This window comes from Dendropsophus ebraccatus, chromosome 10, assembly GCF_027789765.1.
Source record: "Dendropsophus ebraccatus isolate aDenEbr1 chromosome 10, aDenEbr1.pat, whole genome shotgun sequence".
Lineage (NCBI taxonomy): Eukaryota > Metazoa > Chordata > Amphibia > Anura > Hylidae > Dendropsophus > Dendropsophus ebraccatus.
In genome coordinates this window covers 96823106-96839993 of record NC_091463.1, presented here as the reverse complement: position 1 = coordinate 96839993, position 16888 = coordinate 96823106, and the positions used below count along the sequence as shown (strand labels likewise).

Here is a 16888-nt window from a genome sequence, read left to right as displayed (position 1 = left end):
TGACAGATCCACCAACAATAGTCTTTAGTATAAAGTGTATGGGCATCTTAAACGGTCAACCTATCAATCACAATGTAGCCATGCAGTTGAGCCACTGAGCATTGGAAAGATATAGAGAATTGTGGTCAACCTATTAGATGTAACTAAATACTGGGCCAACTAGAAACCATGTCTATGTAATCAGATGATGGATACAATTGGGTGGTGGAGAAGGTGGAACCAATGTGCCTCATTACAGGCCTACAAGGTGTTACACGCTCAGGTGGGGTCATTTCTCATGGACATTAAGGTTCTCACCACACCGAAATGGCATGACGGTTCAACACAATTAATTATAAAGTAAATAACCACCCCGTTGTGTACGTTCCCTCAACAACAACAAAAATCCTACTGCAGTTTTTAAGCTTCTATAGATCTCAAGTGACACCAAGTCTTATGGCCACATCCTACTGGTTACTAGAGGATTCTGGGAGCTCAGTTTGAAGATCACATGCTAGAAGCGTGGAGCTGGCCCAGTTTGTTTCCATGGTCAACCAACAGAACTTTGAAAGCAGGTTTGGGTGTGACTGGGGTATAATACACAAAGAACTCAATAAACACAGTATATGCAATGTCACTCTTAGGGTGCGTTCACATGACACATTTTTTTCATCGGAAAAATCTGTTGCAAATTTGAGAATCCATGTCAGGAATCCCACGCAAACTCTTGGATTTCTGCCACTGGTTTGCAGTGTTATTTTCCACGGATTTGGACACCAATTAGTCTCATTCAATCCATATGTGTTTGTCACCTTAAATCCATTGGGACATGTATATTGTGATGCGAAATCTGCCTGAAATTAACTGCATGTGAACACACCCTTGCCATGAATTCAGAGGAAACATTCTGCAATATGTGGAATTCTCCATTAGAATTGAACATTTACATAAAACATTAACAGCTACGTAGGTACAGTTCATGTCAGAACATTCATCGTCCATAGAAAAATAGCTTTCCTTCTGTAGATCTATGTACAGGTTGGCGTCACAGTCAGGGGCTGAAGCCGGTCATTTCTTCAGACACAATAGATAGAAAGAGTAGAAATGTTCACATTGTTCCAGTAGAGAAAAACCTCAAGGACAAGACCCCACTGTCCATACAGAAGGTTGAGGACAATCCTGTAACATGCAGGGAAACAGAAGACCCTGCAGCAGGGCTGGACGGTATAATGGGCTCCAGGTCTGGGACAAAGGACACACAGGCACTTCGAGGACACCTTCACAAATTCCTCTTTGGCAAACAAAACATGAACACAAAATCCAGTCCCATAAAATCGCAGCAGGACTATACTCACAATCTGTTTCCCCTATAGCAGATCCTGGGGGCCAGGGCAGAGCCTGTGTTACCCTCTTTTGAGATCTGTCCATTGGAATAATCCAATCTAAAATCGTTTAATAAAGTATGACCCTATCAATAAACTTTATCAGGATAACAAATGTACAATCCATCAGTCAAGATGTACGATAACGGTTATGCCCAATGTGTTAGGTGAACACTACACAGTGGTCATCCCAAAATAGGCATTTTCTAGGAGAACTAGCCCAGAACTTCCTCCAGTGTTAGGACCTTTTTACATGGCTGATCATTTCTAGTAACGTCCATGTAAAAGGTCTCATATGCTCATTCGTCGGAGCCTTCTAAGTAAGAGCCTGTAATAGACGTGCCTTGTGACAACTCACAGAGAGCAGCGCTACAGTCTTGCAAACTGGATCAGTCATGTGTCCCTTTCCCGTTTTCTATTACATGGGGAGATGAGCCAGCGAAGGTCGGAATGGATTGATGAGCTGATCGCTAGCCCTTCTGGCTGGGCAATATCGGCCTGCTTAATAGGGCTCTAACTTTCCTTTACTTATGTTAAAATCAACCCTCTGTTAGGGCCCTTTTACATGGGCCGATTATCGGCAACAAATATTTCCAGAAATGCTCAATCGGCTCATTAACAGCCCGTGTAAAAGTGTCATTGATCTTTTCACATGGCGATAAAAATCTATTGTTAATCGGTCGCACATCTCTGTATGTAAACAGAACATGTGCGGCTGACCACTAATGTTAATGGCCGCACGAATGATACAACACTCGTTTGTGCAGCCATGCGATTTCTCATGCCAGGTGACGGCAGATGTCAAATGCCGAAAAATGAGTAATGTAAAAATGTAAAAGAACCCTTATACTCCAGTCACATCCTGAGCTGCATCCAAGTCAGCTGCTGTCTGGAATCCGTCAGACCGCTGGGATAATATTGTGATCTCCTCTGGTTGTCAGTGAACCAGCAATGAGATTACTGGGAACTTACAGAAAAGCAGTTCTGACGGCAGCTCTGGATGTGACAGAAGATGTTGCACAAGAGAAGTAAAGCGGACAATTTACAGTTACTCAAGATTATCTGGAGATTAGATTTACCTTCTGCACCCTGTCTCATTCCCTGTGATCCCTGACATTCTGAGGGGTACACGTGATAAGACGGCCGTGCTGGCAGTGCAGTAATACCCCCCACGAGCAGTACACATAATACAAAGACCCCGACATAAATAGAAAACCAATTTTTGTTACTCAAAACTCACAAAGAGCAAAGACATAAGAAATCCACTGATAACACAAGGTCCCATTTTCTCATGGCACTGCAGCATTGGCACTTACTTCATCAATAAAAAATAGAAGGTTTCGGAGTATCTGTTTGCATTTTTTTTGCAGAGACGGTTTCTATTGTCACAGCACGTCAGGATGGAGCAAACCCCCTCCCCCCCAATCATCATCATCCAAAGGGGAGCAGTCATAATAGGCCAATTCTGATTAATATTATACAGGCCACAAGTAAAAGTTATCTCTATAGCCAGGAGAGCCAGTGTGTACATAAATTGCTTATCCTGTACTGAGCCTTCATTATGTCCTGTATTATATACGTCACCAGTAAAATAGCGAATGCATCTCTGTCACTGTGTACATACATTACATTACTGATCCTGAGTCACAGCCTTTATTATTCTCCAGAGCTGCACTCACTATTCTGCTGGTGGGGTCACTGTGTACATACATTACATTACTGATCCTGAGTCACAGCCTTTATTATTCTCCAGAGCTGCACTCACTATTCTGCTGGTGGGGTCACTGTGTATATACATTACTGATCCTGATATACATCCTGTATTATACTCCAGAGCTGCACTCACTATTCTGTTGGTGGGGTCACTGTGTACATACATTACATTACTGATCCTAAGTTACATCCTGTATTATACCCCAGAGCTGCACTCACTATTCTGCTAGTGGGGTCACTGTGTACATACATTACATTACTGATCCTGAGTTACATCCTGTATTTTACTCTAGAGCTGCACTCACTATTCTGCTAGTGGGGTCACTGTGTGCATACACTACATTACTTATCCTCTACTGATCCCGATCTTACATGGGCTGAAAACTGGGCAAACAAGCATTGGCAGGAATGCTCATTTCTGATAAAAGGTCCATGTAAAATGGGCAATATTCAGCCGATGAATCAAAAAACGTTGACTGCATCATCTGTCCGACAATGATCAAGGGCCGCAGGGGTCCAGCTGCACAGTTAATCGAGCCTTGTGAAAACAAGCATGTGTACAGTGACTCCACCAGCAGAACAGCGAGTGCAGCTCTGGAGCATACTACAGAAGGTTAACCAGTACAGGATTAGTAATGTAATGTACGCACATAGTGACCCCACCAGCAGAATAGTGAGCGTAGCTCTGGAGCATAATACAGGATGTAACCCAGTACAGGATAAGTAATGGAATGTATGTACACAATGACCCCACAAATAGGATAGTGAGGGCAGCTCTAAAGTATGATCAGCAAAAGCTACATAATATATGCCCAGAAAGGCTGGCTGTTTAGGATAACTATATATGTAACCTGTATAACACTCTCATATACGTCAATTCTTTACATAAAGTGATATCTTGCAGAAGAACAGTCAGTTCCCAATGTGCGCGGAGGGAAAACTTTATTTCACAGTTGTAAGCATAGCTCTCTACACCAGCCCACTCTGCAGGTGTATGTGAAACTGGTAGGGCTGGTAGAAGATGGCCGATTGTCCTTGAGGGATGTAATAGTTGTTGAAGTTTCTGTCACTCATGTATGGGGCCGGCTGGTAATAACACGTCACGTTTGCCGTATTTGGGATGATGTTCTGTTCACCAAGCACTTTCAAAGCTAAAATAGTGATCATGTTAAGAGTCTGCCTGCGCTCGTGACCCATCAGACACACCGTGCTCTCATTGACCACAGAGCGCAGGGTCATCAGGTAGTCGTACTTGCTCTTCTCTTCGCCAATAAAATGATTGCGCAGGTAGGACTCGATTTTTCTCTGCTGTTCGGTCACATCAGGAAAGTCAATGAAGAACCTGGAACACATATAGCGCTCAAGGGACTTGATCTCTGTCTCACTGGCCGGCTTGTAATCACGAACCAAGAGATTGCTGTATTTGAGAAGTCCGCCTCCTCTGATCTCTTCAGGGTTCCTTGTGGCAATAAGTTTGCTCCTAAGATGTTCCATTGCATCCTGGAAATCTCCATACATGCTCTCGGCCACCACAGTGGGATAGTTGTCTGGGGTAAGCTCACTGTCCTCATTTGTGTAGACACTAAGGATGGAATCCAGAATGATCTGGAAGGAATCTACACTGAACTCAAACTGTCTTCGGAGAGAGTTGACAAACTTGAGCTCCACGTTCTTCCCACTGTTGTTAGACAATGAAATTAAGCTCCAGCGGTCCTGCTCTGTGGACACCTTTACCATCTTCTGGACGTACGCCTCATTCATTGTGAGAGCAGTGATCTTCTCCTTGTTGACGCATTTGGGAAGAAAGTCTAAGAGAGAATCCAAGACAATCTCCTTGACTGTCTGGAAGGCCTGCTCATCTGGAAGCTCCACACCAAAAATGATGTCCAAGTCCTTGCAGCTGGTTCCGTTCTGCTGTATGAGGATGTGACTGGCTGTGGAGCCATTGAGGCGAATGTCCCGTATAGTGATCTTCTTGTTTATGAGTTGCTCCTTCACCGCATGGATGATGTCTTTGGGTTTCACCTCCATGGTCGGGAAGTTACCTCTGCCATGGATGGGCACGATCTCTGTCAGAACCTGATTGAGGATGGCAATTTGATCCTGGCTCAGATTGCTAAATCTGCAGTCTGACTCTTCGGTCATGGCGGACAGTCAATGATTTCACTGTGTAAAGAAAAAAAAGTTATAGGTCAGTAGTGTCATAAGTAGAGGAAATATTCTACAGCAAAGATGGGGAACCTTCAGCTCTCCAGCTGTTGCAAAACAACAGTTCCCATGTCTGGACAGCCAAAGGTTTAGCTTCCCCATCTTTGTTAAATAGAGATAGAAACTCATAAAATAACCAGGATATATCTGCAGAACACACAAGTCCTGGAATCTTCCAGAAAACACTATTCAATGTCTTTCTAATTACATCTGGTGGCAGATACTATGACCCAGCTTTCCCATGGTGCTGAATGGAACACAGGAGTAGCTAGGTGTCTCTATATTATTTTTCAGATTTTTAATATTAAAAGCCTCACCTAGCCGCAAGTGAGTTACAATGTATGGGAGCAGCAAAATAAACAAAAAATAATAATACCATATATATTTGGCTGTGTTGTGTGAACAGTACTCTTCTGAATCTCAAGATCTGCCCCTGGTCTGTTTCCATCACTCACACTAATGAAAAACAATGGATTTCTAGATACGATTCAAATAATGAACACTCTGACCAAAGCTGATAAACAATTTCAGAGCAGCGTGAACTTCATCCCTCAGAGGCCGATGACAGCGCTAAGCGAGATCTAAACAGCACATCAGCTCCCTGGTGTCTGTGCATAATGACAGGTTAATGAGAGACAGTGTACGAGAGCGGCCGATGCCTGAACCCTGGGGGCGGTGCTGCCAAACACCCTGCAGGCTCTGTTTCTGGAGCATCATCACCCTCAACCCGCACTAAGACCAGGCTATGGCACCTCGATACTTCCATAACCAATACTCTGCCCACACTGTGCCTTTATTCAGCAAAAGACAAAAGACATGAAAAATGTGAAATGCGCTGATAGTAAAAAGAGACAAGGCCGAGCCACAATACATGTACAGACCAGTCTGGTATGCAGAAACTAGTGACTATGTGATACCGTACCATTCTATACCTGTAATACTCATGCTTCTTCCTCTAACACTCCTGTCTGGGGTGAAGGAATATGGGATAAGCTATAGCATATAAAGCTTCACTTCTCCTGGAGAGATAAAGCATTTACAAAAACTTTTAGCAGCTGTCACCTGACTGACATCTGACTACCTTGCACTCCGGTAATGGAGAAGCTGCAGGCAGTAACTGGTTAAATGCCAATGTCCTGATATGTGCGAGATGTGACACTCACCAGAGACGTCTCTGCTGCTCGCTGCTCGGTGTGGAGATTAATCCGATGACTCATGTGATGCTCAGAGAAATTCTCGTCATGTCACATACAAAAAAGGAGGCACCTGCAGAGAGACAAGAAAAGACAAAGTGAGACCGGGGGAGAAAGACTGCCACGATGCTAAGCTGCCATACTGTGCCACCGCCGCTCACACGCTGCTACAACTTACAGCCCCCCATAATATGGCCATGGGGAGGATAGGCAGATGCTGCTGTAGCTAAGAATCTCAAGCATCTGTATGAGAACTCTTCTCTACCCACCCCCAGATTTCCGCTCTCATCCACAGGGGGCAGCACAGTGCACACTTAAAGTTAATCACTGTAGAATGAACATTTCTAGTAGACAGTGAAGAGCTCTCCTTTTAGTCATTGACTGGAAACTGTCCTTGCTCATATTTACAGGCTGAAAACCCATCCTAGGCAAGGAGCACAGAGCTGAGGGTTTGTTACTAATGTGAGTGAGCTGAACAGCCTGGACTTATACATGGGAGATATCTGTGTGTTTAGCTCACACAGGTCTGGATCAGTCATCTCCTACTCATGGTTTCATAGCGGCTGCAAAACTACAACTCTCATCATGACAAATAGGCTGCAGTGACATAATGGGAGTTGCAAAAGTGTTTCAAGTGCTGAAGACCCACAGACTGGTGGAGACTACGGGGTCAAACTCACGGACTACAATTCCCATCATGCCTGGATGGCCAAATCTTTAGCTTTCCAGACATGATGGGTATTGTAGTTTTCCAACAGCTGGAAGGCCACGCATATGACCCCTGTGGTCCAGACTGTGTAAAAAAACTCACTGACAGCAAGTACAGATCTGGGAAATGGTGAGAGACATAAGGTATATTACCATTTCTCCTATACATACTGTGATCTCTATTACAGAACTACAAGTCTCAGCTCGACCAGCTGCAGCCACACTGTTTACCCTGCTGCCAGGGCTGTCATGTGATCCGCACTCCCCCGCATGGTCCGCTCAGTTCACATCCATTCCCCATCCCTGATTGATGGAGCCAACGCGGAGCTCACACACCTCCCCGCTTACTAACATTTCACTGGCGGGATCGATTTCACTGTCCGGCTCTAATAACCTGCACAGAAGCCATCAGCCGCTTCCTGCCTCATGTACTATACATCCCCTGTCTCTCTATAGGAAGACGTCACCTACAGCCAACAACGGTGGGTGCCTTTACAGGCCCATAAATAAGGAATTTCTTTTAATTTTTTTTAAATGGTTTATGCTCTGAGGTCATGTTCACACCGGTTAGGAGCCTCCTCTGAAGATTCAATAGTATCTGATGGACAAAAATAGCACCTTGGTGAAAACTGACATTTCCAATTATCCCATAAGTCCCAATGGGGTTTCCTAAACCATTATCCAGGAGGGGGGGGGGGACAAGTACCAAGACAGAAGAGGCAGGTAATGTGGCAGCCACAGGGTGATGGAGCGGATGAGGTGACGGTCGATAGGTCCTGGAGGGGAAGACGAGCTAGGTATACAGATCCGGATAGTACATATACAAGCAGCTCCTCACCATCCACCTCCTGCAGACAGGGACAACGCCGTACATGAGGTGGGATGTTGCGTTAGTTTCAGAGTCCCTGTTCCTCACAGATCTGATTTCTGTCCTCTGATCAAATCATTTGGGGCTGTTGATAAAATCCTGTAAGAGTCCACGGCCAACAGTCTGAACTTTCAAAAACTTCAACACACCAAACCCCAAAAAGTTCAGAGCCAGCAGCCGGTGTCCTGCATGTTGTCTGGTTGGATATAAGTAAAGGTCACTAAGGCCGATCCGTGCTCTCTATAAAAGAAGCTGCGTCAGTCCCTCCTCGATCCCACTGCAAGGAACGTTCCTTCCCCTCACTGATTTTTCACTCCATTCTTGCTCATTTGTTCCGTTTCCTTCGGCTTCAGTCTGAATTATCCAAAAATCCCCTAAGTATCACTACATAAAGCTCCTTATTATTCAGCCTCCAGGAGCCCACTCCATCCTATCTGTATCCTGTGAATCTTTCGGGATGAGTGTGAGAAGTGACGCTCCGGTTGATGCGATGGAGGAGGAGGAGTGGGTGTCCCAGGCAGCGGCTGCTCAGATGAAGGACTACAAGCAGTGGCGGTGCCATTTCACAGTCCAATGACTCCCGCGCAGATCCCTGATACAATCCAACGCGCTGTCATTGATATCAGCTACGTTCACATGGGACGGAGCCAGCAGCTTCTGGAAAGCGTCCCTGTGTTTATAAAAGAACACGCGACTCATCACAGATCCGGCAACAACAAGAGCCGTGCCGCCACAACATTCATCATCATCACCGGGCTCCAGCACCACAGCTGCCAACACTATATTATATATTACATTGTAATATAACACAACACTACAGCTGCCAACACTATATTATATATTACATTGTAATATAACACAACAGCACAGCTGCCAACACTATATTATATATTACATTGTAATATAACACAACACTACAGCTGCCAACACTATATTATATATTACATTGTAATATAACACAACACTACAGCTGCCAACACTATATTATATATTACATTGTAATATAACACAACACTACAGCTGCCAACACTATATTATATATTACATTGTAATATAACACACAGCACCACAGCTGCCAACACTATATTATATATTACATTGTAATATAACACAACACTACAGCTGCCAACATTATATATATTATATAACACACAGTACTGCACCACAGCTGCCAACATTATATATATTACACTGTGTAATATAACACACAGCACCACAGCTGCAACACTATATTATATATTACATTGTAATATAACACAACACTACAGCTGCCAACACTATATTATATATTACATTGTAATATAACACACAACCACAGCTGCCAACATTATATATATTACACTGTGTAATATAACACAACACCACAGCTGCCAACATTATATATATTACACTGTGTAATATAACACACAGCATTACAGCTACCAACATTATATATATTACACTGCGTAATATAACACACAGCACCACAGCTGCCAACATTATATATATTACACTGTGTAATATAACACACAGCATTACAGCTACCAACATTATATATATTACACTGCGTAATATAACACACAGCACCACAGCTGCCAACATTATATATATTACACTGTGTAATATAACACACATCACCACAGCTGCCAACATTATATATATTACACTGTGTAATATAACACAACACCACAGCTGCCAACATTATATATATTACATTGTAATATAACACACAGCATTACAGCTACCAACATTATATATATTACACTGCGTAATATAACACACAGCACCACAGCTGCCAACATTATATATATTACACTGTGTAATATAACACACAGCACCACAGCTGCCAACATTATATATATTACACTGTGTAATATAACACACAGCATTACAGCTACCAACATTATATATATTACACTGCGTAATATAACACACAGCATCACAGCTGCCAACATTATATATATTACACTGTGTAATATAACACAACACCACAGCTGCCAACATTATATATATTACACTGTGTAATATAACACACAGCACCACAGCTGCAACACTATATTATATATTACATTGTAATATAACACAACACCACAGCTGCCAACACTATATTATATATTACATTGTAATATAACACACAACCACAGCTGCCAACATTATATATATTACACTGCGTAATATAACACACAGCACCACAGCTGCCAACATTATATATATTACACTGTGTAATATAACACACATCACCACAGCTGCCAACATTATATATATTACACTGCGTAATATAACACAACACCACAGCTGCCAACATTATATATATTACACTGTGTAATATAACACACAGCATTACAGCTACCAACATTATATATATTACACTGCGTAATATAACACACAGCACCACAGCTGCCAACATTATATATATATATATATATATCACACTGTGTAATATAGCACACAGCATCACAGCTACCAACATTATATATATTACACTGTGTAATGTAACACACAGCAGTACAGCTGCCAACATTATATATATTACACTGCGTAATATAACACACAGCACCACAGCTGCCAACATTATATATATATATATATATCACACTGTGTAATATAACACACAGCATCACAGCTACCAACATTATATATATTACACTGTGTAATATAACACACAGCACCACAGCTGCCAACATTATATTATATATTACACTGTGTAATATAACACACAGCATTGCACCACAGCCACTAGTATAATACACAAAAACCTCCAATGCCAGCGTAGTGTATATATACATACACACATTGCATAACAATACCAGAGCTCTTAATAGTATACAATTGGGGAAAAAAAAAGAAAGTGAACCCCTAGAGTTTTATAGATTACTGCATCAATTGCTAATAAGTCTGATGTGTTCATTAAGTCACATATACTTAAACTTAACCGTACCATCCATGTCTTTATCACACACACCGAGTACACATCCATAGTGCAGAGAGAAAAATAAGGAAACACCTGAAGTTAATAACTGGTGAGGAAATGTCTTCAGTTCAGTTCCTCCATATCTCAGGGATGCCTTGTGTGTGGCGCCCTCTTCAGGTCAGGCCGCAGCATTTGTATAGGGGGAAGATCAGGACTCCCAAGATACAAATCATCTTTAGCTGATTTCCTAGAGTTCTGAGGTCACTGCCTTGTTGCACCATGACTGGCAGCACATGTTTGATGTGTTTTAGACATATGATAAGTACTGAGGTTTAGCTATAAAGGGGTGTTGGCATATTTGTGCTGTCAGGCGCCAATCCATCTAATACATGGTTAAAAAACTGTAATCTAATACAGATGTAAATAAACTTTCTTGTCTATGTTCACACTGTCCACTAAGTAGACAGTTTTTTTTTATCTGCCCCATTGTGCACTTAATGATCACAAGACGTCCAGGCCCTGAGGCGGCAAAGATGCCCCGAAGCAAGATGGTAAAACCAAAGCTGAGCTGTGATTGGCTCTTATGGGCAGCTACACCCGTCTCTTTGTTATACACTTTGATATATCTGGACCATTGTGTCTGTTTATTGTGACTTTGAGAACAATCAGATCATATTTTATTAGTATTGATGCAGATAATTCCAGTTTTTCACATAGCAGCTGTAAGCATCAGTATAAGCCAGGTGTATACGGCAGCCTCGGCTTATGTCCATCAGACTCCACCACAGAACCTGCAGAGAAGCCTCCACCTTGGGCTGGGTTCACACTATGTTTTTGCAAAAAACGGATGGAAAAAATGGATGCAACATCCGTTTTTCCATTGACTTCCATTATAAAAAAAAAAAAAACTGTTTAAAACGGATCCGTTTGTTTTTGACGGATAAAAAAACGTGGTCGCCCAGGTTTTTTGACCATAAAAAAAAAAAAAAAAAAACGGATTGCAAAAAAGTAGTGTGAACCCATTGCAAAAAACGAATAAAAATAACGGATTGCAAAAACGTAGTGTGAACCCAGCCTTACACAATGCCTGCTGCCCCTATACTGCTATATGAGGAGCTTCTCCCCGACCTACTGTCCCCTCTCCCTGTAGATTATAGACTCCCCTCACCTCAGTACTAATCTGTCAGCCATTAACTTTATGGTGATTGGACTTGTATCCTGTCATATACGTATTGTAACAGATAATAATAAATATTACTGATTTATATATAAATATATTATACAGCAGTGTAGTTATAGGTGAGGTATGAGGATCTAGTGTGTGTGTATATATATATATATATATATATATATATATATATATATACAGTATATATATATATATATATATATATATATATATATAAAGTATATACAGCAGTGTAGTTATAGGTGAGGTATGAGGATGTAGTGTATATAGTATAGGTGAGGTATGAGGATGCAGTGTATATAGTATATACAGCAGTGTAGTTATAGGTAAGGTATGAGGATGCAGTGTATATAGTATATACAGCAGTGTAGTTATAGGTGAGGGTGTAGTGTATATAGATATATATAGTATATACAGCAGTGTAGTTATAGGTGAGGTATGAGGATGTAGTGTATATAGTATATACAGCAGTGTAGTTATAGGTGAGGTATGAGGATGTAGTGTATATAGTATAGGTGAGGTATGAGGATGCAGTGTATATAGTATATACAGCAGTGTAGTTATAGGTGAGGGTGTAGTGAATATAGATATATATAGTGTATACAGCAGTGTAGTTATAGGTGAGGTATGAGGATGTAGTGTATATAGTATATACAGCAGTGTAGTTATAGGTAAGGTATGAGGATGTAGTGTATATAGTATATACAGCAGTGTAGTTATAGGTGAGGGTGTAGTGTATATAGATATATATAGTATATACAGCAGTGTAGTTATAGGTGAGGTATGAGGATGTAGTGTATATAGTATAGGTGAGGTATGAGGATGCAGTGTATATAGTATATACAGCAGTGTAGTTATAGGTAAGGTATGAGGATGCAGTGTATATAGTATATACAGCAGTGTAGTTATAGGTGAGGGTGTAGTGTATATAGATATATATAGTATATACAGCAGTGTAGTTATAGGTGAGGTATGAGGATGTAGTGTATATAGTATATACAGCAGTGTAGTTATAGGTGAGGTATGAGGATGTAGTGTATATAGTATAGGTGAGGTATGAGGATGCAGTGTATATAGTATATACAGCAGTGTAGTTATAGGTGAGGGTGTAGTGAATATAGATATATATAGTATATACAGCAGTGTAGTTATAGGTGAGGTATGAGGATGTAGTGTATATAGTATATACAGCAGTGTAGTTATAGGTAAGGTATGAGGATGTAGTGTATATAGTATATACAGCAGTGTAGTTATAGGTGAGGGTGTAGTGTATATAGATATATATAGTATATACAGCAGTGTAGTTATAGGTGAGGTATGAGGATGTAGTGTATATAGTATAGGTGAGGTATGAGGATGTAGTGTATATAGTATATACAGCAGTGTAGTTATAGGTAAGGTATGAGGGTGTGAGGTAAGGGGCGCTGCAGTGTGAGAGTCGTGAGGTAGGTGGTGCTGCAGGTTGTGTAGTGAGAGGTAGGGGGCACTATTAGGCTATGTTTACACTACGTAAAAAACAAGGACGTATTTTATAACAATGGCTGTATTTGCACAAACAACAGCCATTATTTTGTGCAAATATGGCAGTTGTTATAAAATACGATTTTTTACGTAGTGTGAACCCAGCCTTACTAGGGTATGAGTAGGCATGAGGTACTACCTGTAATGTATTGTAGGAGGTATAAGATATAATGTGGTGTAATCTGGCAGAATGAGGCATACTGAGGGATGAGACATGGTGAAGTATACTGAGGGATGAGGCACAGTGAGGTACACAGTAAGTGAGGTATAATGAGGCACGGTGAGGTACACAGTAGGTGAGGTATAATGAGGCACGGTGAGGTATACAGTAGGTGAGGTATGAGGCACTGTGAGGTATACAGTAGGTGAGGTATGAGGCACTGTGAGGTATACAGTAGGTGAGGTATGAGGTATACAGTAGGTGAGGTATGAGGTACACAGTAGGTAAGGTATGAGGCACTGTGAGGTATACAGTAGGTGAGGTGTGAGGTATGAGGCCCTGTGAGGTATAAAGTAGGTGAGGTATGAGGTATACAGTAGGTGAGGTGTGAGGTATACAGTAGGTGAGGTATGAGGTATGAGGTATACAGTAGGTGAGGTATGAGGCACTGTGAGGTATACAGTAGGTGAGGTATGAGGCACTGTGAGGTATACAGTAGGTGAGGTGTAAGGTATACAGTAGGTGAGGTATGAGGCACTGCGAGGTATACAGTATGTGAGGTATACAGTAGGTGAGGCATGAGGCACTGTGAGGTATACAGTAGGTGAGGTATGAGGTATACAGTAGGTGAGGTGTGAGGCACTGTGAGGTATGAGGCACTGTGAGGTATACAGTAGGTGAGGTGTGAGGTATGAGGCACTGTGAGGTATACAGTAGGTGAGGTGTGAGGCACTGTGAGGTATACAGTAGGTGAGCTATGAGGCACTGTGAGGTATACAGTAGGTGAGGTATGAGGCACTGTGAGGTATACAGTAGGTGAGGTATGAGGCACTGTGAGGTATACAGTAGGTGAGGTGTGAGGTATGAGGCACTGTGAGGTATACAGTAGGTGAGGTGTAAGGTATACAGTAGGTGAGGTATGAGGCACTGCGAGGTATACAGTATGTGAGCTATACAGTAGGTGAGGTATGAGGCACTGTGAGGTATACAGTAGGTGAGGTGTGAGGTATACAGTAGGTGAGGTGTGAGGCACTGTGAGGTATACAGTAGGTGAGGTATGAGGCACTGTGAGGTATACAGTAGGTGAGGTGTAAGGTATACAGTAGGTGAGGTATGAGGCACTGCGAGGTATACAGTATGTGAGCTATACAGTAGGTGAGGTATGAGGCACTGTGAGGTATACAGTAGGTGAGGTGTGAGGTATAAGGTACTGTGAGGTGTACAGTATGTGAGGTATACAGTAGGTGAGGTATGAGGTATGAGGCACTGTGAGGTATACAGTAGGTAAGGTGTAAGGTATACAGTAGGTGAGGTATGAGGCACTGCGAGGTATACAGTATGTGAGGTGTAAGGTATGAGGCACTGTGAGGTATACAGTAGGTGAGGTATGAGGCACTGTGAGATATACAGTAGGTGAGGTGTGAGGTATGAGGCACTGTGAGGTATACAGTAGGTGAGGTATACAGTAGGTGAGGTATACAGTAGGTGAGGTATGAGGCACTGTGAGATATACAGTAGGTGAGGTGTGAGGTATGAGGCACTGTGAGGTATACAGTAGGTGAGGTGTGAGGTATGAGGCACTGTGAGATATACAGTAGGTGAGGTGTGAGGTATGAGGCACTGTGAGATATACAGTAGGTGAGGTGTGAGGTATGAGGCACTGTGAGATATACAGTAGGTGAGGTGTGAGGTATACAGTAGGTGAGGTGTGAGGTATCTGTGAGGTATACAGTAGGTGAGGTGTGAGGTATCTGTGAGGTACGCAGAGGTGATGCTCCGGAGACAGAAGTCTAGGCTCACCTGTTGCCCGCCCCGCACACTCCCGCTGCAGCTCCTTCGCCTGTCGGGGCAGATGTGCGGGACTCCCGGCTTGTTCTCGGTGGTCGGTACGGGCAGCTGCGGGTCCGGAGCTCTGTTTCCTGGAGCGGTGGCGCTGAAATAGCGGAGCCTCCACCTCATCTACCTCATCATCTGTCCGGCGTAATCTTGTCTCCATGGTAACGTGACGTCACAGCCCTGGCCGCGCCCTCCAGGAAGAGCCCGCCCACCACCCAGCGTCATAGAGGTACGTCACTTATTAGACCGCCCACCGAGCGACGTCACAGATGGAGAAGTCACAGGTGACAGGAGGGTCTCTGGTCTCACACCGGACAGTACCGGCATCCGCGGTCATCAGCCCGATCTCCATAGCAACACTCTGCTGGGGATCTCCCCGCCACTTATCATTAGGGGCCCCTGTTACTACATGACAGAGGTTATGTAATGTATGTACACGGTGACCCCACCAGCAGAATAGTGAGTGCAGCTCTGGATGATAATACAAGATGTAACTCAGGATCAGTAATGTAATGTATGTACACAGTGACCCCACCAGCAGAATAGTGAGTGCAGCTCTGCAGTATAATACAGGATGTAACTCAGGATCAGTAATGTATGTACACAGTGACCCCACCAGCAGAATAGTGAGTGCAGCTCTGCAGTATAATACAGGATGTAACTCAGGATCAGTAATGTAATGTATGTACACAGTGACCCCACCAGCAGAATAGTGAGTGCAGCTCTGGAGTATAATACTGGATGTAACTCAGGATCAGTAATGTAATGTATGTACACAGTGACCCCACCAGCAGAATAGTGAGTGCAGCTCTGGAGTATAATACAGGATGTAACTCAGGATCAGTAATGTAATGTATGTACACAGTGACCCCACCAGCAGAATAGTGAGTGCAGCTCTGGAGTATAATACAGGATGTAACTCAGTACAGTGTGGCGGTAGTAGCAGGTTACATCTGTGTTGCGGTGCAGTAAGATCTTTTTTGCCACCTGGAAACCATCAATAAGCTGCAGCTGACGGGTTTATTTGTCCTGGGATCATGTTGTCGCTTGTTACACAGTTCCCTCCATCTGATGGTTCCTGCTCTGTAGAGTTATGAGTAGTTGGGGGTTTGTGAGATACAATATGATTTCTGTATCTAACACACATGATATACAGGGGGCGGGGCTGTGACTACCTCTCTATGCACATGACATACAGGGGGCGGGGCTGTGACTACCTCTCTATACACATGATATACAGG

At 42.8% G+C, this 16888-nt stretch overlaps 1 protein-coding gene across 1 annotated transcript; it reads right to left on the bottom strand.

Annotated features, from left to right (window-relative positions):
• Window positions 1-3999: 3999 nt before the first annotated feature.
• Window positions 4000-15825, bottom strand: TENT5D (terminal nucleotidyltransferase 5D). The gene is made up of 3 exons (XM_069985607.1): window positions 15612-15825; window positions 6446-6548; window positions 4000-5240 (listed from the first exon to the last, which is right to left on the bottom strand). Exon 3 carries the CDS (start codon window positions 5217-5219, stop codon window positions 4044-4046), a length of 1176 nt encoding a protein of 391 aa, XP_069841708.1. The 5' UTR covers window positions 5220-5240; window positions 6446-6548; window positions 15612-15825; the 3' UTR covers window positions 4000-4043.
• Between the last annotated feature and the right edge of the window lie 1063 nt (window positions 15826-16888).

Bases quoted from the DNA above. Each gene is read 5' to 3' on its own strand.
- TENT5D (XM_069985607.1), bottom strand. From the start codon at position 5,219: ATGACCGAAGAGTCAGACTGCAGATTTAGCAATCTGAGCCAGGATCAA.